General features: G+C 43.8%; 1 protein-coding gene across 6 annotated transcripts; it reads right to left on the bottom strand.

Moving 5' to 3' along the window:
• Positions 1 to 320: 320 nt before the first annotated feature.
• Positions 321 to 22,712, bottom strand: LOC109908979 (proprotein convertase subtilisin/kexin type 7). 6 transcript variants are annotated; one of them, XM_031795966.1, is made up of 17 exons: positions 22,627 to 22,708; positions 20,477 to 20,510; positions 18,506 to 18,979; positions 18,101 to 18,235; positions 17,532 to 17,697; positions 14,891 to 14,981; positions 14,613 to 14,667; positions 12,869 to 13,007; positions 12,686 to 12,786; positions 10,055 to 10,222; positions 7,039 to 7,143; positions 6,757 to 6,859; positions 4,084 to 4,240; positions 3,809 to 3,909; positions 3,587 to 3,680; positions 3,306 to 3,423; positions 321 to 3,218 (listed from the first exon to the last, which is right to left on the bottom strand). In XM_031795966.1, exons 3-17 carry the CDS (start codon positions 18,917 to 18,919, stop codon positions 3,075 to 3,077), a joined length of 2,091 nt encoding a protein of 696 aa, XP_031651826.1. In that variant the 5' UTR covers positions 18,920 to 18,979; positions 20,477 to 20,510; positions 22,627 to 22,708; the 3' UTR covers positions 321 to 3,074. The 6 variants fall into 6 exon arrangements, with proteins under 6 accessions (XP_031651826.1, XP_031651827.1, XP_020363396.1 ...); XM_031795967.1 differs by having other exon boundaries at positions 18,506 to 19,018; positions 20,477 to 20,513; XM_020507807.2 differs by having other exon boundaries at positions 20,477 to 20,513; positions 22,627 to 22,705.
• Positions 22,713 to 22,946: the final 234 nt, after the last annotated feature.

A 22,946-nucleotide genomic window follows, 5' to 3' on the forward strand; every position in this document is an offset into this window, starting at 1 on the left:
GTCCTGGGATTCCCTATGATCTTCTATGTAGAAGAAGCGCGTAGCTTCTAACGACTCATGTCAGCTTTTTACAGATGGTCATAATACCTTGTCAGAACGGTTTGAGCTACTTTACACACGTTTTTGTGAGAATAACCATTTTTGTGATCTGCCCTGGTCTCAAACAGCGCTCTGACTCTGCCCCCGTTAAAAACACAGACACACAGTTTAAACAAGGGTTAGACGTCCAAAACACGCCAGCGATAGTGGGACTCAAGAATGATATTGAAACTTTTTTCCCTTTTTTATTTAAGGGAAATTATGGAAAGGATCCACCCGGAAACTTCCATCAACAATCTTTATTCATTTTACTCAGTCAAGCGGTGACTTGCACAGCAAAACACAGGCTTCCAGTTCAGTAAATAAAAATAAAATCTTTAATATGTTTCAGTTCATAAAAATCATCAAACTCTGATATATAGATGTACAACACACACAAATTACAGTTGATAAAAAAAATTTTTTTAAACATTCAACCCCACACTCAGATCCCAAATCAAGTTCAAGTACTGGAAAAATGTATAACAGTCTGCACAAAATAACATTCCATACAGGAGGTCTGTTTACAAATAATTAACTTAAAAGATGCACAGAAATCGCTCCATCGTTTCCTGGTTGCTAAAATACGAATAGTTTGCGTAATTTCAGTTTATGACAAAACAAGCAGTCATTGTGTAGAGAACCACCGTACCATCTAAACCGCTTTGAAATATATTTTCCAGAATCAAAAATATTGTATATTCAGCTGTTTAAAGTTAGTGTACAAAACCCAAAGTAAAATAAGCAATAACTCATAGAAATAGCACACATAGAACAAATATACCGCTTCTTAGACAGGAATGAATGATCTCACATTTCTATACGAATTTGGTCCGGTCGCCCAAAAACTTACATATTGTAGCTTTAAAACTGCTACAGATAGGAATTCTTTGAATTTATGCATTGTAATTTCAGAAAAATGTCCATAATATATCTGGCGCTAATAGTGGAATGAAAGTGTTTCACAGTATCAGTTAGTCGCTAGTGTTGGGATTGGCTGCGATATTTGCATACTGATTTCTCCCACCGGAACGTAATCTGTTGTCAAAATGGGAAAGCTGTTCTGAATTCGTGGCTGTGTTATCTAGTGGAAATTATTCATTTCCAGTTGCAAAAATTCTACACTTTTCGCTCAATTTCAGTTTGTGAGAAAACAAGCACGGAATAGTGTCGGTAATCATTGTACCATCTAAAATCGTTGCAATATATATATATATATATATACACCAAAAGCAACTTGGTCTAACATCCAAAGGTCACCCAGTCAAATTGACAATTGTGGGAATCATTTGAGTCAACTTGGAACATTATCCCTGTGGAATGCTTGACACCTTGTAGAGTCCAAATCGACTGTTCTGAGGGCAACTCAATATTAGGAAGGTGTTTCATGTTTCGTACACAGTATTAGACATTTTCTGAAATTACAATGCAAACATTTGAACAAATCCTATTAATAAAATAAATAATTTAAAAAGCAGCCATAATCTCAAGAGCATTCCATCACTCACACACCGTCACACATTCCCAAAACCATTTACATTTTAAAACAAAATCACACGCACAGCATTGTAATGCCTTCCCATGGTGCACACCTAATAAACTTTGGAAGACTGACTTAAACTGCAAGGGCCGGTTACGGACCCAGACTATAACCTAATCCTGGGCTAAAAAGCATTTCCAACGGATATTCGTAATTGATCTTGCTTTTTAGTCCAGGATAATCATTGTCCAGGAAACCACCCCAGGAGTGCTGCTCTGTCTGGTTGTCCAGCATGCATCTAATCCCACAGTAAAATACCCAGGTAAGGGACTGAACCAAACTAGTGATACACACTTCAACCCAAAGACCAGGCCAAACTACCACCTCTATAGCACTGCTAGGTGAGACCGGAGGGTCCTGAGAGATCCAGAGGGTTTAGGTTGCTCCCCCGCAGTACACTTACTCACATACGCTTGGGTCTCTGCAACGCTGATAAAAGGCCACAGGCTTGGGTCTCTGCAACGCTGATAAAAGGCCACAGGCTTGGGGCTCTGCAACGCTGATAAAAGGCCACAGGCTTGGGGCTCTGCAACGCTGATAAAAGGCCACAGGCTTGGGGCTCTGCAACGCTGATAAAAGGCCACAGGCTTGGGGCTCTGCAACGCTGATAAAAGGCCACAGGCTTGGGGCTCTGCAACGCTGATAAAAGGCCACAGGCTTGGGGCTCTGCAACGCTGATAAAAGGCCACAGGCTTGGGGCTCTGCAACGCTGATAAAAGGCCACAGGCTTGGGGCTCTGCAACGCTGATAAAAGGCCACAGGCTTGGGTCTCTGAAACGCTGATAAAAGGCCACAGGCTTGGGTCTCTGCAACGCTGATAAAAGGCCACAGGCTTGGGTCTCTGCAACGCTGATTTAAGGCCACAGGCTTGGGGCTCTGCAACGCTGATAAAAGGCCACAGGCTTGGGGCTCTGCAACGCTGATAAAAGGCCACAGGCTTGGGGCTCTGCAACGCTGATAAAAGGCCACAGGCTTGGGGCTCTGCAACGCTGATAAAAGGCCACAGGCTTGGGGCTCTGCAACGCTGATAAAAGGCCACAGGCTTGGGGCTCTGCAACGCTGATAAAAGGCCACAGGCTTGGGGCTCTGCAACGCTGATAAAAGGCCACAGGCTTGGGGCTCTGCAACGCTGATAAAAGGCCACAGGCTTGGGGCTCTGCAACACTGATAAAAGGCAACAGGCTTGGGTCTCTGCAACGCTGATAAAAGGCCACAGGCTTGGGTCTCTGCAACGCTGATACAAGGCCACAGGCTTGGGGAGCGATGGGTGGGGCCAGTGAGATCACAGTTCCAGCCCACATAGCTCAGTCTCCAGTCCAGTCCAGTTTGCCCCCCTGGGTTCACAGCAGGCCTAGACTGATGAACGGAGGGTGGGAGGTCGTAGAGGGAAGAGGTTTTCTCCAGTGTTATGTGGCAGCGTCTCCAGTGATTAGTCCTACACACAGTTCTCTCCAGCTCAGAGCATCTCCAGCCCCCTGTGGGAGCCCCGCGTCCCCCTGTCCCACCAACACAGCCCTCTAAAGTCCAGGTTGGCCAGGGTCACCTCCAGAGTGTAGTACAGGGACCAGAAGAGTGCGAAGCAGCCCAGCAGTAGCAGAGACTACACAAAGACATGGTGATGGGAGAGGAAGTTACAAAATGAGGCATATATTGTGTGTGTGCGTGTGTGTATGTGCACGTAACATACCTTGAGGCTGCTGGATGTGAACGGGCTGACCGTCTCAGGGGGGATGTCCATGCCTGCAGGACAGGGCAGGGAGAAACTGCTGTCCAGATACTGCCCCCCCATAGCCTCCTCCACCACACTGTCAATCAAAACACACAACCAATCAATGCTCACATCCACTATGGGAGCACCAATGACAAAACATCCCTTCCCTTTAAAAATACAGGATCCAGAAACAAACAATATATGTTCCATTTATATAACCCAGGCTGCTGTTTTAACAGTGGTGTGTGTCTCCTGACCTCTGTCTCTCCTTGACCTCTTCGAAGGACAGAGAGGAGCCGTACAGAGTGAGCTTCCAGTGCTTCAGAGAGCCCAGGGGCCACGCAGGCTCTTCTAAAAGAAAGAGACAAAAGGACAAAGAGAGAAGGACAGAAGGACAGAGAGGGATGAATGAGCTCATAGTGTAGATATGGTCTTGTAGTGGTCAGTGGCAGGCGAGTGAATGACAGACAGAGACTGACCCTTAGTGTGGTCAGAGACTTGCAGCCTGTACTGGCCCTCGGCTCCCTCTCCCCAGCAGCGCACAGTGGAGAACGTCCAGTCTGAGTAACCCGAGGTATCCCTGGAGTAACACGCAACAGGACAGAGGCAAGGATGCCAAAACAATGGCTGTTATACGTTTAAGAGTAAAACTAAAACAAGCGTGTACATCTGTTTTACTGCACTGTTGTAGCTAGAAACAAGCATTTCGACCAATAAACTTTGATTTGATTTGTGTGTGTGCGTGCAAACTCACGTGTCCAGAGCACGGCGCGCCCCGATGAGTGAGGTCATTCCACTGGGGCAGAGCAGAGCGATCTCCACGCTGCCGCGGCGAGAATGGACCAGCGTCAAGGTGACAGACACGTGCTCCAAGGTCTGCATCCCGGACTGCCTGAGGTCAGCTGCAGTGACTGGAGTGAGAGGAGCACAGAGACCCTAATACATGACTATATGTCCTTCCATAGGAATGGCAGAGTGAGGGGGGGGGGGGGGGGGGGCAGATGAGCCAATGGAAACTATAACAGTGAAGGGTCTGATGTGGACACACGTGATAGACATTTACTCTGGGAGCCCATAGGTCCAATCTTAATTGAAGGACATGTAGGGACACTCCATTTAGTGTGGAAGTGTATTTTGTATATGCATCTGCCCCAGACACTCCATTTAGTGTGAAACTGTATTTTGTATATGCATCTGCCCCAGACACTCCATTTAGTGTGAAACTGTATTTTGTATATGCATCTGCCCCAGACACTCCATTTAGTGTGAAACTGTATTTTGTCTATGCATCTGCCCCAGACAATCCATTTAGTGTGAAACTGTATTTTGTCTATGCATCTGCCCCAGACAATCCATTTAGTGTGAAACTGTATTTTGTCTATGCATCTGCCCCAGACAATCCATTTAGTGTGAAACTGTATTTTGTATATGCATCTGCCCCAGACACAAAATACAGTTTCACACTAAATGGAGTATATGCATCTGCCCCAGACACTCCCCAGACATTTGCAATCTTGTTTTCACCTCTGTTCAATCTTGTTCCACCCCCCAAAGCCTTCAACAGTTTCACTACACCATCCACTGTGCAATGGCTCTCTTGCCTGATATTCTACAGCTAATTATTGGGAGGACTTCTGGTACTCACAAGTAGAGTAAAACGTCCACCCACCCCAGAGGAATACAGTATGTCTCAGTCCTAGAATATGCACAAAGAGCAGACAGAGTTGGTGACTCCTGTGAGGGACTACCTCTTCCCTTTCTCTCTGGATTCCTGACCTGCAGCAGCAGCGTACTGTAATTCACTGGCATTTCCTCAGCCCCTGTTTACTAATGGGCCTTAATGCTCCACTACCATGTAGGGAAAAACACTTCCCAGGGCCAAGGAAGGAGATGAAGAGGGAGGGATATACAAAGGTGTGGAGGGAGAGACTGGCGGTGAAGGGGGGCAGAGAGAGGGGTAGAGTGTATAGGGGTAGAGCAGGATGTTGGGAGGGGGAAAGGACTTCTTGGATTCCAGCCATCTTCTTCCAAACATACAGGACTGGACTCGTAAGAGTTCCTCAGAGACCCTCCCACACAGACAGTGACCTGTCATGAGAATCTCACTCTTCCTCCACACAATCACGACTGGTGGGTCTTAAGAGTGTGTTACTGCCTTTTCATACACGTTTTAAATTATATCAAGCACAAACTTGTTGCAACCCAAATGCTCCAGCTCTGAAATAAGCTTTTTCACCAATATCATAAATCGTCTCAAAGCTAAAATCAACACAATGGCAGTAAATATCAGGCCAAAGGCTCTGGCTATGCTTTGTTGGTACTGCATTATTCTCTCCCTCTCTGACACACACACACGGGGAGATGTATAAAGCCAGTGATTTTGGCTACATCCCAAAAAAACACGTTACCATACATATTTGCATGACTTTTGATCAGAGCGCTATGAGTCCAGTAGGGCACGATAAGAAAAGAGTGCCATTTGGGACGCACAGTTTTAAAACCTCTGCCATTTCATCAACGCTGGCCTGGCATGCACCCCATACATTCCTCTCCTGACATTTAGCGCAAACATCTCAGACATTTGAAACTTTTTGTACTTTTAAACGACTGTTTTTCTTTTCAGTAACAACACGTCACTATCTTTCGGGAATCTAACGTTTGGGACTGAACATTGGAACTCTAGTCTTCCGTTTTCACATGGGAAGGAACGAGTGCTCATACTAACCGCTGGACCTTAAGCTAACGGACCAGCCAAAACACATAGCAACAAGGACAACAAATAGCCTAGCGATAGAGTAGTTTAACATAACAACCTGCTTCATGTATCTTTGGGAATAACCAAAACTAGCTTACTTTTCAATGAATGGAAACAGAATTTCCATGTATAAATACAAAGTCGATTTGCATCACGAATTTCATTCATTCAAAACAGATGTTTCACTTGGACTAAAACATTTAGTCTTTGTCAGCAACTCTTCCTCTGCTTTGTCCTTAGAAACCCTAGTCACGTGAGACTGGACACACACACTCACTGCTGTGCTAAAACAGTGAAACACACTGCTCCTGACCTCAGAACAGGCAACACACAGGCTAAATACACTGGGCCAGGAGGCCACAGGGAGGCTAGAAAAGAGAGGGAGGAAGGAATACAGATATCTCTGCTGTGATGTCACTGTGTGTGTCAGAGAGGGAGAAGAGAGAAATACAGAGAAAGAGAGGGAAGGGGTGTTCTCTCCTCCATAGTTCAGTCAGTGTGCCCAGTGACAGAGAGACTCTGAAGAACATTGCCTAATAAGGGCAGACTGCTGATTGCATGGGAGGGTCTCTCTGGAGAGCACTGACAGAGAGAAGAGAAACAGCAAATACTTGCATATTACGAGACTCGCTTGGTTGATCACTCTCTCACACACACACAAACTCTACCAACCGTTCCAGGTTAGGTTGAGTTGCTCCGGATAGGCTGGGACAAGAGCCTCCTCCTTCAGCACTGGGCTCTGATAGGACACTAGGAATGGCACCATCTCCCACACCTGATTAATAAACACACAAAAACACTTTCCACATGTATACCTTCAGTCTTTTTAAATGAGCAGAATATAAACTTAGCTGAAAGAAAATCCCAACCAATACTGTATCAGTAGTGTAGTTGGTTAAGCTTGACATGAGTGTGCTGCTGAGACATCAGGAAGTGAGTGAGGTGGAGTGGTACCTTGGCAGCGTTGACCAGCCGCCAGGCGTTGAGCAGGCCGAAGCCGTGCTGGTGACTGTGGTGGAAGCCCGCTCCATTGATTTTCCAGTCCCCTTGCACATCATACTACAGAAACACACACTCTCAATTAGGAACTGTATGTGCCTGCGTAGCAGTGATTAATGATACAGTACAACAAGGTGAGTCATACAGTGAGGTCCAAAAGTATTGGGACAGTGAGTTTTTCTCTCTCTCTTTGTACTCCAGCACTATGAGGTTAAGGTGCAGACTGTTCGTTTTAACTGTAGTCTTTTCATCCATATCGGGTGAACCGTTTAGAAATTACAGCACTTTTTGGTACACAGAGGGCCATTTTAGAGGACCAAAAGTATCGGGACAAATATCATACCCCCCAAAATTGCTAACCTCCCATTAATGTAATGGTGAGAGGTTAGCATGTCTTGGGGTTATGATATTTGTGCCTCTGTGGCTTTCGCACTCGTCATTATCCACGATTCATTCAGGATTATCCGTAATCATGGTAGCATCCATATTAATGTAGAAGTATTCTTATTTACAATAAAAGTGACTCCAAAATAACGTAATACATGATTTACCATTCATTTCTATTGGGCACAAAATAATCTGAAACACAATTAAAAACAAACAGCAAATGCATCCAACAAGTTTGTAGAGTCACAAGCTTCATTACGTGCTATGAATATGGGACCGAATACTAAACTTTTGACTACTTCTGTTCCCTGAGAACAGCCTCAATTCATCGGAGCATGGATTCTACAAGGCGTCGAAAGCGTTCCACATGGATGCCGGCCCATGTTGACTCCACAGTTGTGTGAAGTTGGCTGGATGTCCTTTGGGTGGTGGACCATTCTTGAGACACACAAGAAACTGTTGTGTGTGAAAAACCCAGCAGCGTTGCAGTTCTTGACACACCGGTGCGCCTGGAACCTACTACCATTCCCCGTTCAAAGGCACTTAAATCTTTTGTCTTGCCCATTCACCCTCTGAATGGCATACACACAATCCATGTCTCAATTGTCTCAAGGCTTAAAAATCCTTATTTAACCCACCTTTCTCCTTCCCTTCATCTACGCTGATTGAAGTGGACTTAACAGGTGATATCAATAAGTGATCATAGCTTTCACCTGGTCAGTCTGTCATGGAAAGAGTGTTCTTAATATTTTATACACTCAGTGTAAATTAATCTGTCCCTATAAAAAACAAATGGGGGGGGACTATGTAGGAAAAGTACAGCAATTTCTAAATGGTTCACCTGATTTGGATGAACATACCCTCAAATTAAAGCACTTTAACACAGTCATTGACAGAGCCAAAACAACAAAAGTTGTGTCACTGTCCCAATACTTTTGGACCTCACTGTATGTCTGAAGTGTGCTTCCGAGGGCATGTAGGTGACAATGTCACTTTGTAGTCATGTACAGTACCAGTCAAAAGTTTGGACACACCTACTCATTCCAGGGTTTTTCTTTATTCTACAATATAGAAAATAGTCAAACTAATAGTGATGACATAAAAACTATGAAATAACACATGTAGTAACCAAAATACTGTTAAACAAATAAAAATATATATATATTTGAGATTCTTCAAAGTAGCCACCCTTTGCCTTGATGACAGCTTTGCAAACTCTTGACATTCTCTCACCCAGCTGCATGAGGCAGTCACTTGGAATTCCTTTCAATTAACAGGTGTGCATTGTTAATTTGTGGAATTTCTTTCCTTCTTAATGCATTTGAGCCAATCAGTTGTGTTGTGACAAGGTAGGAGTGGTATACAGAAGATAGCCCTATTTGGTAAAAGTCCATATTATGGCAAGAACAGCTCAAATAAGCAAAGAGAAATGACAGTCCATCATTACTTTAAGAGATGGTCAGTCAATTTGGAAAATGTCAATAACTTTCTTCAAGTGAAGTCGCAAAAACCATCAAGCGCTATGATGAAACTGGCTCTCCTGAGGACCGCCACAGGAAAGGAAGACCCAGAGTTACCTCTGCTGCAAAGGATAAGTTGATTAGAGTTACCAGTGTCAGAAATTGCAGCCCAAATAAATGCTTCAGAGTTCAAGTAACAGACACATCTCAACATCAACCTGTCAGAGACAGCGTGAATCAGGCCTTCATGGTCGAATAATTGCAAAGAAACCACTACTAAAGGACACCAATAAGAAGAAGAGACTTGCTTGGGCCAAGAAACACGCATAATGGACATTAGACCGGTGGAAATCTGTCCTTTGGTCTGATGAGCCCAAATGTCAGATGTTTGGTTCCAACTGCTGTGTCTTTTTGAGACGCAGAGTAGGCGAACGGATGATCTCTGCATGTGTGGTTCCCACCGTGAAACATGGAGATGGTGTGGGTTTGCTTTGCTGGTGACACTGGTGATTTATTTAGAATTCAAGACACAATTAACTTTCATGGCTACCACAGCATCCTGCAGCGATACGCCATTCCATATGGTTTGCGCTTAGTGGGACTATCATTTGTTTTTCAACAGGACAATGACCCAACACACCTCCAGGCTGTGTAAGGGCTATTTGATCAAGAAGGAGAGTAATGGTGCTGCATCAGATGACAGGGCCTCCACAATCACCTGACCTCAACCCAATTGAAATGGTTTGGGATGAGTTGGACTGCAGAGTGAAGGAAAAGCAGCCAACAAGCGCTCAGCATATGTGGGAACTCCTTCAAGACTGTTGGAAAACCATTCCAGGTGAAGCTGGTTGAGAGAATGCCAAGAGTGTGCAACGCTGTCATCAAGGCAAATATAAAATATATTTTGATTTGTTTAACACTTTTTTGGTTACTACATGATTCCATATGTGTTTTGATGTCTTCACTATTATTCTACAATGTAGAGATGTGTCCAAACGTTTGCCTGGTACTGTATATTGTACCTGTGTGGCTGTGTAGGTGATGATGTCACTCTGTTGTCATGTAGATTGTACCTGTGGGTCTGTGTAGGTGATGACGTCACTCTGTTGTCATGTACATTGTACCTGTGTGGCTGTGTAGGTGATGATGTGCTGCACGTCTCTCCAGGTGAGACAGGGCCGGACCTGCAGCATCAGAGCCACCATGCCAGCCGCCAGGGGTGCCGCCGCCGAGGTGCCCGTGTGCCCGTCAGTACAGCCCGTGCCCTGCTGCAGTGACCAGTCTGATGTCACCTACACAGTACACACACACAGAGAAGAGTCATAAACATGTATACGAATCTCACACGCCATTACAAACAGTCAGTGGTAAGGAGCTACGGGACGACTAGGGAGGAAGAGGGAAAAGCCAGAAAAGATGGAGAGTTGGAGATGGAGGGGCTGAACGATGAGAAAAAGTAGACAGAAGTGCTAACAGACAGGATGTGGTGAGAGAGGGAGAGAGATTGATATGAATACAGGGACAGAGAGAAAAAGGGCTGCTGATGGATTCACTGGTAAACATGATCTTTGACATGCTCAGGCATGTCAGACCTGCATACCAGCATAGATCCCACAGTCCTTCCCAATAGAGAGAAATTACTATGGCTGCGTCCCATTTGACAGCCTATTCCCTATAGGAAAATACCCTGGATAGTCATGGGTTCAATATTTGATGTAAACAAAGAGAGAATAACGTACAAGCTCTGTGATGCGTGTAGAGTTTTGGGTTAGAGTATAGCGTGGATTGTTGCATATGTCGTAGCTTATGAGCATAATATGAAGTGTGCAGCATTCAAATATGGTCCCAAATGGCACCCTATTCCCTATATAGGTTTATATATGAATGCAGTTGCCACCCTTATTGAAGCCATCGGACGCTGTTTATCATAGCGCCTTGTGCTCTATTACGGGTGATGGGTTCTGTACACATTGCATTTTGTTTCAGAATGTGGGCTGGCCCTCCTTGAAGTCTTGTAGATCGATGCATTGCGCTCTTTTTGTCGATAAAGCCCTCTTGCATAAACTTCTGCCATACCGTACCTCATTGTGAACCTATAGATGTACAGGCTACTGGACCCGGTGCTCAGGGATGGCGAACTCTGGAGATCCCTTCCAGCTCCACTGTGTTGGGTAGATCGGCTTTTAGTTTTTGTTTTGCACCTTACATGTGGAATGATCTACAATACACTTTCAAAATTGGAGGAATTGGTGTCTCTAGGGCATTTCAGACAGTTGTTAGGGGACCTTTGTACTGAAAAATGTCTGTTTTTTAATGATTGCGTTTTGCTTTCCGTGTATTGTTGTGAATGATAATCTGTATTTTAATGTGTGTATATGAATGTGTAGTTTGATGTGTATTGTGGTGCTATACAGGACTCATCTGGAAAAGAGACTTTGGTCGACTCCCTGTCAAAATAATGATTAAATAATATTAAATATATAATGCACTATGAAAGGAAATGGGGAGGCATTTGTGACGCAGCCATGCAGTACAGATCCAGACCATGCAGACAGTGCTGTCTAAACAGCTCGTCTCCTAGACGAGTAAGGGACCTCTCTGGAGCGTTGGTCACAGACACACAGCTAGGGGGTGTTTGATCCTAGGTGATGACAGCCCTGGTCGGAAGACAGCCCTGGTCGGGAATGTAATGAGGGAAATGGTGCATAGCATTGGTGGCACTGCAGCATAGCACATGGCAGCTAGAAGTGTTTGGGCTGATGGGTGGATACAGTGGTGTTATCCCAAATGCAACCCTGTTCCGTGTATAGTGCACTACTGATCAAAAGCAGTGCTCTATATAGGGAATAGAGTGCCATGTGGAATACAAACCGTATGAGCAGAGCACTTGTGCGACAGGGTAGAAGAGCTAGAGCCTAGCCCTAAAACCACTTGGCCTGGTGTATTTGGCTTTTCAGGAAGTTCCGGATGCCAGTTGAGGGTTTTGGCCCAGGGCTTACATCACCCGGCAAGCCATGTCACCCAGGAGATGGCAACAAACAGCAGCAAACAGAGCTTTGCCTTACATCTCTCCTCTCTAGCTTCTCTCTAGCTTCCTAAAACCCAAACCCAACTTTCTCAATCTATGTCTTAAGGGCCTAGGCACAAGTCTTTGTAAGGGGGATTCCATTGGTACCACGGTGCAGTTCACTGCGGGTGAGAATGCAGTCTGGACCAAACACAGGAAAAGCACCAGAGGTGCGCAGTATTATTGTCTGTTTGACTGAGAGCGTTTGATGAAATGCACGCAGTACCATAACTTGGTATCTCTGAGACATTCTGTAAGTAGCAGTGCATTTATGAGCACATCCGATGCATGTTAGGGGAGAGGGGGGCTGGGATATAGGCTATGGAAAATTGCCTATTCACGTCAGAGTTAGAGTGGCTATTGCACTGTTTACTCCTGCATGTTGTTGGAAGACCAAAGCGAGAGCAATATGAGGTTTGGTACACACAAGTTATGCTTCTTGATAATCATAGATAGAAAAATGCTCACATTAAATCCCCAATAAATCATGGACTTGCATGAACAGGTGGTAGTTTAGGCATTTTAGTTGGTTTGACATTTGGCAATGTGAACCCAAACGGACCACATGGAAGAAAGAAAAAGACAATGTAACAAATAACCGAACTCGGATTCAAACTATAGCTCAGAACTATGTGTGAAAACTCCTTCGAGATGGTGTGTGTGTGTGTGTGTCTAGCAGTAGACTCACAATACTACGCAGCGTTCTGCCCCCACTGCTGAAGGTGACAGCCAGCATGGAGGCACACTCCTCAGCATAGAAGGGCATCTTCCCTTCCTCATTTACTGCTCCTACAAGAGACACACACACACACGGTTAGAAACACTCAACACGCAGACACAGAGACAGACAACATTGCTCCTATTCACTGACCAATGGTAACAGTGTAGATTGAGTTAGCATAGCCATCGTAGTTGCAGTTGTCCTCGTACTGGCCCCCATTGCCACTGGCGACGACAAAGATACTGCCGAAGCCCCGTCTGCCAGCAATCACTCCGTGCTGCAGCGCCGCCTACAGGCCAAAACAAGGAAACATTTGCTTCAGTTAGTCACGCCTAGTAACTTCTTGCAGACTAATACAGCCAACCAGAGTACATAGCAGCATTCACAGACCTAGTCATACCTGAATAATCAATATTGAGTATACCAAACATTTCCATGACATAGACTGACCAGGTGAAAGCTGTGATCCCTTGTTGATGTCACTTGTTAAATCCACTTCAAATCAGTGTAGATAAAGGGGAGGAGACAGGTTAAAGAAGGATTTTAAAGCCGTGAGATTGTGTATGTGTGCCATTCAGGGGTGAATGGGAAAGACAAAAGATTTAAGTGCCTTTGAATGGGGTATGGTAGTAGGAGCCAGGCACACCATTTTGTGTCAAGAACTGCAATGCAGCTGAGCTTTTCATGCTCAACAAATTCCCATGTGTATCAAGAATGGTCCACCACCCAAAAGACATCCAGCCAACTTGACACAACTGTGGGAAGCATTGGAGTCAACATGGGCCAGCATCCCTGTGGAACGCTTGACACCTTGTAGGGTCCATGGAAGGTGTTTCTAATGTTTGGTATAGTCAGTGTATGTCATTATATTCATATCCTGTGTGTATACCGCCATTCTTAGGTTTGTGAAAAGCTGGAAGCCGCAGCTAGCACAAATTTTTATTAGACCATGAGGACTGGCTGAGGGGATTCGGTGGTTCTGATTCATTTCCACAGTGCCTGCCAAAGCCATTCAGGGAGTGAGGCACACCTAGGAAACGAAATTGGACAGAAAAAGCCAGACACTTTGTCTCGAGTAAGAGTGTGTGTGTGTGTGTGTGTGTGTGTGTGTGTGTGTGTGTGTATATATGTGCATCTACGTGTGTAAGGGATGTGTTCTCTTTTTTTTTGTCTCATAAGACACTCACACAAAACCGTTCCCTTTAGACAGCAACAATATACTGCCCTCTGCTGGTACCGAAGAGTGGTGCAGAAATTCATTTATTTTTGATCGAGTTTGCGAGTGTACAATTATTATTATGTTCACTTCGGGGCCTGAAACTCCCCATAATTCATTTCGTGATGAATGTACATCCACTAAGACTTAAAACCTCAACGTCAATATGGCGAAGTCAACATACAAGTGTAATTAAAAACGAATGTAAATAAGTTCGAAATTGTGCTACTAATGCACAAACACGTCTCGCAAAAGTAATGTTTTTGTTAGGTTAGCTTTTGGAAATTGTAGAAAAAAAAAAAAATCCTTCTTCAGAAGTTCCAGCTAGGCAGGCTAATGCTAGCTATCATACAGTAGACATATATTAATAATTATATAGTTAATATAGTAGACATGCAATCATAATTGACTGTAGCGCATATAAAGCACCCACAAGCTACCGGTGGATGAAAATAAACAATCATCGAGGGATGAACGAGTGACAATTCTGGGCAAGGGTGGTCCATTTAAAAATCATTCCTTCCTCCCTCGCACCTTGCCCTGCAAGTGTAAACTCGTCACACGTCATCACAAGTGTCCACTTAATTTGAGGGTTGAGGGTGTGCTCAAGTGTTTGGAATGCAGCCTAGGACTGGCAAAACATGTTAGAAATGGGTTGTGTCTTGTATCCACGCTAACCTTGCCCAAGGGGTGTGGTCCATCGACAGTGCGGCCATCATCGTCAGGACCCCAACTGAGGAGGAATGGGAAGAGGAGAGCACAGTTGAGTCAGACACATTTTTCCTACAGCCACTAAAGAGCAGCGGAGGAAAAATCTAGAGAAGGGCATATCTTTATAACCATGCTTAGAACTGTGTTTGGCTGTATATTCCGGTTAATATTTTGATTTATGCTGAGATTATAAGCAAACCAAGCATGTTCAGAGTCATGTGAGGCTGAGCTACTCGCTGTTGTACCTGCAGCTGTAGACGTCGTTGATCTGGTAGTGCTTGTTGAAAGCCACCGCCTCCATACTGTCTGTGAGCGGCCCATCCAGGACTCTGATACCTGAACAGACAAAACATGACATGAAGAAAGGACATCAAAACATACGAATCTGATAGCACCAAACTACACCAAACTAGGGCCATGACAGTTTCCTCAGCACCTAACCAGACCAGGGTTGTATTCACTAGGGGCCCAATTCAGCCTTAGGAAATGTCTGCCCTTCCTTCATGTTTTGATTTAAGCATTTCTCAGTATTTGGTATTCAGCTGTACCTTATGCAGGTGCGCAGCGAGCTCTTTGGGAGTGGCTCCCTTACACGCACTGAATACAATTAATTCAACTGCTGAAAACCCTCCCACTTGCTGGCCAACAGATTTCCTCATGGAATTTTTATTCTATGGGGTTTTCAGCACATTTATCTAAAGCCATCCCTTTAAATACTGTGTACACATATTTAGCAGATGGTATTCCGGGTGTAGCGAAATGCTTATTAAACATTTGCAATTACAATCCCCTTTTCCAAACGAATACTCATTTAACTACAGTTGAAGTCGGAAGTTTACATACACCTTGGCCAAATACATTCAACTCAGTTTCACAATTCCTGACATTTAATCCTTGTAAAAATTCCCTGTCTTAGGATCATCACTTTATTTTAAGAATGTGAAATGTCAGAATAATAGTAGATAGACAATGATTTATTTCAGCTTCTATTTCTTTCATCACATTCCCAGGGGGTCAGAAGTTTACATACACTCAATTAGTATTTGGTAGTATTGCCTTTAAAATTGTTTAACTTGGGTCAAATGTTTTGAGTAGCCTGACACAAGCTTCCCACAATAAATTGGATGAATTGTGGCCCATTCCTCCTGACAGAGCTGGTGTAACTGAGTCAGATTTGTAGGACTCCTTGTTCTCACACCGTTTTTCAGTTCTACCCACACATGTTCTATAGGCCACTCCAATACCTTGACTTTGTTGTCCTTAAGCCATTTTGCCACAACTTTGGAAGTATGCTTGGGATCATTGTCCATTTGGAAGACCCATTTGCAACCAAGCTTTAACTTTAACTGATGTCTTGAGATGTTGCTTCAATATATCCACATAATTTTCCTACCTCATGATGCCATCTATTTTGTGAAGTGCACCAGTCCCTCCTGCAGCAAAGCACCCCCACAACATGATGCTGCCACCCCCGTGCTTCACGGTTGGGATGGTGTTCTTCAGCTTGCAAACCTTCCCCTTTTTACTCCAAACATAATGATGGTCATTATGGCCTAACAGTTATATTTTTTGTTTCATCAGACCAGAGGACATTTCTCCAAAAAGTACAACCTTTGTCCCCATGTGCAGTTGCAAACCGTACTCTGGCTTTTTTAATGGCGGTTTTGGGGCAGTGGCTTCTTCCAGCGGCCTTTCAGGTTATGTCGATATAGGACTCATTTTACACTGGATATAGATACTTTTGTACCTGTTTACTCCATCATCTTCACAAGGTCCTTTGCTTTTATTCTGTGATTGATTTGAACTTTTTGCACCAAAGTACGTTCATCTCTAGGAGACAGAACGCGTCTCCTTCTTGAGCGGTATGACGGCTGCGTGGTCCCATGGTGTTTATACTTGCGTACTATTGTTTGTACAGATGAACGTGGTACCTTCAGGCATTTGCTCCCAAGGATGAATCAGACTTGCAGAGGTCTACAATTTTTTTTCTGAGGTCTTTGCTGATTTCTTTGTATTTTCCAATGATGTCAAGCAGAGGCACTGACTTTGAAGGTTGGCCTTGAAATACATCCACAGGTACACCTCCGATTGACTCAAATGATGTCAATTAGCCTATCAGAAGCTTCTAAAGCCATGACATCATTTTCTGGAATTTTCCAAGTTGTTTAAAAGGCATAATCAACTTAGTGTATGTAAACTTCTGACCCACTGGAATTGTGATACAGTGAATTATAAGTGAAATAATCTGTCTGTAAACAATTGTTGGAAAAATTACTTGTGTCATGCACAAAGTAGATGTCCTAACAGACTTGCCAAAACTATAGTTTGTTAACAAGAAATTGTGGTTGAAAAACGAGTTTTAATGACTCCAACCTAAGTGTATGTAAACTTCTGACTTCAACTGTAGCTCTTATCAATTATACATTACCATGCATGGAGAATGGTGTCATTACTACTGGAAATAGACGTTTTTCTACTTGGAACTGAAATGGTGCTCGACATTAGTCATGGTTTCCTTGCGCGTAAAGGTGGTGGAATTATAAGGGAATTAAGTCAAGGTCAGAATACGGTGTACACCTCTGGCACCTCAATTTCTATGATATCCACCCCAAACGTTTAGCTGGCTATCACATGCGTTCAAGATCAGAATACTCGTAGAGAGAAAAGTTCAATTTATGCGCGCCTATCTTTGGTCTGAATTCCCCCCTAGGCACCAAACGGAAGAAAAGGACAAACAGAGAGGGACTACCTGATCTTGTCCAAAAAGCAACACAAATGTTCATTTTCCATGCAAAACTATTTACTAAGGTGTGCACACTAATGAATACAACCCTGTAAAATCTTCTGACGGTTACCATAACCATGCTTTCCAAACACACAATGTACCTGCCACTTTACTGCCATAGGCCACGCCCACAGCGCAGAAGCTGTTGTTGGAGACAGCGGCGATCTCCCCAGCGCAGCGCGTGCCATGGTGGTTGTCACTGCGGGCGTCCGGGTGGGGCATGGGGTCCGGGTCGTTGGAGTTCAAGTCATAACTGCCCTCTGGACTCTAAAGGGACAGAATGAAGCACGAGAACATTTGTATTTCTCAAGAATAAAGCATGTGAGAATGTGAATTTGGAAAAGAACATACTACATGATGACATTAGCAAAAAGCTTTAAAAAGAAACAAAGCCATTAATTATGCTCCCAAAAATGTTATGGCACACTGTGCCTTCTTCGGTGCACTGAACCCTAACCCTGAAGGCACTGTGTGCCGTAATGTTGGTTGCGATACCCATAACATATTTGGGAGAATAATTAGAGTCTGTGACCTACTTTCTTTTTTATAGTTTACTCTCCGTAAGTCAGAACCTCTACAAAAGACTTTGGGGTGTGCGTCAGCTTACCCATTTTAATAGTAAAAAGCTTCAAAAGGAAATAGGCTTAGATGTGGCCAGTATGAAACTCACATAGTTTGGCTGAATGTCCTGGAGGGTATGCTGAACCCCATCGTCAACGACCACCACTGTCACCCCTGTCCCTGTGATGTTGTGCTCCCATACACCAGTCACATTGATGTCCATGCCCTCCCTGACATTGTTGTGCTGTGGGTGGGTGGAGAGGAGGAGAAGAGCAGGGAAGTGACAAAGGTTACAGAGTTGAAGACATTGAAAATAAACGTGGCATATAGCCGACAGTTTAAAAAATACTGTGCATTCTTACAGATCTGAATATTCTATATGCTATAAGTGTGCAGTAAGTAGATTTGAATATTCTATAGGTTATACGTGTATATATTCAGTAGATCTGAATATTGTTTCGCTATGAGACAGTTCTGAAGAAAAATAAGAAGACAGATTAGGCCTAATTCTCACCAGGTGCCACTGTAATGGGTATCTGGGGTCGTTGAAGGCTATTGCCCTCTTGGAGCGGCTGAGGACCTGCTCCTGGGAGTGCCAGAGCACATGAGGGTGGGCTGCCAGCACGTCCCCCGGCCTGCCCTCCTCCTCAGGCCCGGCACAGAGCAGGTAGTGGCCCTCCAGCTGCCCTATCTGGCCCCTGTTCTCCAGGCCAGCCTGCTCAGCCACCCTGCTGGCCAGCTCGTGAAGGGTGGAGCCTTCAGCATCCAGCAGCTCGGAGTCTGTGTGCAGCCGGACGGCCCAGGACTGGCCCGGCCCACAGGAGGGAGTGGGAGCCGGGGGAAGGGCGGACGTGTGGAAGGTATGAACAGTCAGGCGGAGCATAGGGGTCAGGCCCAGGAGGAGCAGGAACAAGGGGGGTGACCCCATGGCAACACAGGCACGTGCTCAACACAAGTTCTGCTCCGCCTCCACATTAGGACCGGCAGCCTGAGGAGACAGGGTGGTGAGGAGGAGTAGAGAAAGTAGCTGGAAACACAGAAGAGGGAGAGATGGCTCCACTGCAGTGTGGCATTCAAAAGGCAGTAGCGAGATTTCACAACAACAGAGCAGTTCTCAAATTCAACAGCCCTCAAAGTAATGCACTGGTACACACCCTCCATTGGCACACTGTTCATATCAGAACTCCAGCCAATCACGGCACCAGGCCTATATAACATTGTGCTGTTACTGACACTGGAGAGGCGGACGGTACATGTTTTACCATATCCATGTGACACTATGATCCTGCTAATGATAGGCTAGTCTAACCACAGAATACAAGGACAACTCCATGTAGTAGAGGTTGACCGATTATGATTTTTCAACGCAGATAGCGATTATTGGAGGACCAAAAAAAGCCGACACCGATTAAATGTATTTGTAATAATGACAATTACATGACAACACTGAATGAACACTTATTTTAACTTAATATAATACATCAATAAAATCAATTTAGCCTCAAATAAATAATGAAACATGTTGAATTTGGTTTAAATAATAAAAAAACAAAGTGTTGGAGAAGAAAGTAAAAGTACAATATGTGCCAAAGCTAACGTTTAAGTTCCTTGCTCAGAACATATGAAAGTTGGTGGTTCCTTTTCACATGAGACTTCAATATTCCAAGGTAAGAGGTTTTAGGTTGTAGTTAATATAGTATTTATAGGACTATTTCTCTCTATACCATTTGTATTCCATATACCTTGGACTATTGGATGTTCTTATAGGCACTTTAGTATTGCCAGTGTAACAGTATAGCTTCCGTCCCTCTCCTCGCCCCTACCTGGGCTCGAACCAGGAACACAACAACAGTCATCCTCAAAGCAGCGTTGCCCATGCAGAGCAAGGGGAACAACTACTCCAAGTCTCAGAGCGAGTGACGTTTTAAACGCTATTAGCGCGCACCCCGCTAACTAGCTAGCCATTTCACAAACGCACGAAAGTGCTGTTTGAATTAATGCTTACGAGCCTGCTGCTGCCTACCATCGCTCAGTCAGACTGCTCTATCAAATCATAGACTTAATTATAACATAATAACACACAGAAATACGAGCCTTTGTTCATTAATATGATCGAATCCAGAAACTAGCATTTCGAAAACAAAATGTTTATTATCGCATATACCCTGACTCTGCGTGCAATGAACGCAAGAGAAGTGACAATTACAGCTGGTTAATATTGCCTGCTAACCTGGATTTCTTTGAGCTAAATATGCAGGTTTAAAAATATATACTTTTGTGTATTGATTTTAAGAAAGGCATTGATGGTTATGGTTAGGTACACGGAGCAATGACAGTCCTTTTTCTGCAAATAGGCACCGCATCGATTATATGCAACGCAGGACACGCTAGATGAACTAGTAATATCATCAACCATGTGTAGTTAACTAGTGATTATGATTGATAGTTTTTTATAAGATAAGTTTAATGCTAGCTAGCAACTTACCTTGGCTTCTTACTGCATTCACGTAACAGGTAGGCTCCTCGTGGAGTGCAATGAGAGGCAGGTGGTTAGAGCGTTGGACTAGTTAACTGTAAACTTGCAAGATTGAATCCCAGAGCTGACAAGGTAAAAATCTGTCGTTCTGCCCCTGAACAAGGCAGTTAACCCACTGTTCCTAGGCCGTCATTGAAAATAAGAACGTTCTTAACTGACTCGCCTCGTTAAATAAAGGTGTAAAAAAAAAATACAGATTTTCCGATTTTTATGAAAACTTGAAATCGGCCCTAATTAATCAGCCATTCCGATTAATTGGTCGACCTCTACCATGTAGCATATTAATCAACTAAAGTTCTACAAAATGCCAAAGCCATTGTGACCAATGCATATTTTGCCAAGTATTGACATGCCCCTTTTCTCTGTTAGGAAAGAATAGGACTACAACCTGACAAAGAGAACCATGTGTTATTCATATTACAGCGCACACAGACTTGTCATGACACGAATTCATACAAATTGTGTTGTTTACGACAGTGTGGGCAGAGGCCACTTGAACCTACATTTTGTGAAGCTTGTAAATTAAGATAGATTCTCCTAACGAAAAGGAGAATCTAGCGAAAAGCAGAATAAGCTAGACTACATGAACAAAGGGAAAGACTCAGCTTGTAATTTCTGGGTGGTTCGACCAGTTCAACATGTTATTCCGAGGACATCAACACAAGGGCAGGGGGATAGCCCATGCATAACTACCTTTGGCGCTTATTGACAATATAATCTTCTGGTCGGGGAGGTTTTGTTAAAGTGTTGTCGCTGAAAAATACTGTGCTAAAACCGCTTAAAAACAGTGTACAGTAAGTGTATATTTTGCATTTGTGAAATGATTGTGTTAAAGGGCTTTATGTTTCAAGAACCGTACCGCAATTGAGAATCGATTCACCTTTAGATGGGAGCATTTGGTAGTTTTGGCTGACAGAGCCAATTTGAATATGCATAGCAATCTTAAGACAATTTGCCGGGATGACACATGTCCTACTTATCAGTACACACAACTCCAGCATTACAAAACCTCTAATTAAAAATAAACCTCAGGTAGCAAATAAGCCATACATTTTATTTGTTGACCAAATTCAACACTCATTTACCTCCATACAAAAACACCGCTTGCTGGTGGGAGACAGATTTTCCGCAGAGTTGTGCCTCTCTTCCTCTTTGATTTAACTCTAAACTGCCACACCTGATTCAATTAGTCAATTAATCATCACGGCTTTGACTAATTTAATCTGGTGTGCCAATGTAGGGTTAAACACTGTGTGGGCCAAGGAGAGGGTTGGGAAACCCTGATTTTGTCCATTATTGTGCTAGGACGAGCTTCCCAAACTTCCCCCCCTGGGTGCACATTTTGGTTTTTGCCCAAGCACTACACAGCTGATTCAAATAGCCAACTCATCAGCAAGCTTTGATTACTGGAATCAGCTGTGTAGTGTTAGGGAAAAAAACAAAACATGTACCCAGGGCGGGCCCCAGGTCCGAGTGTGGGAAACCCTGGGCAGGGGCAGTGTTATTAATCAGTACAGTACAGTAGTGGAGGAAAACATAGTATGGATATCAATGTTGACAGATTCAGAAATGAACAAAGACATGTTTGTTAACTAACGTTAACTATGTGACTGTGTGTTAGGTCTACTTCTACTAAACTAACTCCCAACTTCAGATGTAATTAACTTGACATACCTAACGTTTGTTAGCTAACGTTCGATGTATTGACATAAAACCCCACTCTTGTTTTGGGCGTGTAAATTGGCTCGCTGTACAGTAATGTAAACTAGCTAACTACCAACGTTACAGGAGCTAGTTAGTTACAGCAGTTTGGAAGCTCATTTTATAACACGACTGCGACAAACGAAATAGCGAAACACATAGCTAACTATATTTTTATTCGACAGCTAGCTATGTAAATAGCCAGTTATGTAAATAGCCAGAACTCCTTAGTTCATCTGATAGCTTGCTAATTAGCTACGCTCGCTATAAACAGACAGTATGGCTGACAAACAGCTAGCCAGCTAACGACGTTAACTAGCCATTGTCAGCTAGTCCTCAACACGCAAGAAAGTACTACAATCCCAAGGCTAAATGTCATACTGATTTATGTATTATACCTTTTCGTCGACGTCTTTAGTCTGCCGTTTATTTGTGGACTACAATTTCATCTACGATAGCTGAGACTGTAGTTTCCGTAATGTCGTCACTTCCGCAACAACTTATTTGTTATTTTTATTATCCACTTGGATGAGTTAAAACGTCATTACACCACTAAATAAAAATATATATAAATGGACTCTACAAGGTGTCAAAAGCGTTCTACGGGGATGCTGACCCATGTTGTCTCCAATGCTTCCTACAGTTGTATCAAGTTGGCTGGATGTCCTTTGGGTGGTGGACCATTCTTGATACACTCAGGAAACTTTTGAGGTCCCAT

This window comes from Oncorhynchus kisutch, linkage group LG18 (assembly GCF_002021735.2).
Source record: "Oncorhynchus kisutch isolate 150728-3 linkage group LG18, Okis_V2, whole genome shotgun sequence".
NCBI lineage: Eukaryota > Metazoa > Chordata > Actinopteri > Salmoniformes > Salmonidae > Oncorhynchus > Oncorhynchus kisutch.

Coding starts and splice junctions, on each gene's coding strand:
- LOC109908979 (XM_020507804.2), bottom strand. CDS start 18,919: ATGGGGTCACCCCCCTTGTTCCTGCTCCTCCTGGGCCTGACCCCTATG. Junction 18,236..18,505: donor ACCCATTACAGTGGCACCTG/GTGAGAATTAGG, acceptor ACCCACCCACAG/CACAACAATGTCAGGGAGGG. Junction 14,982..17,531: donor CTATGGCAGTAAAGTGGCAG/GTACATTGTGTG, acceptor TTGTCTGTTCAG/GTATCAGAGTCCTGGATGGG.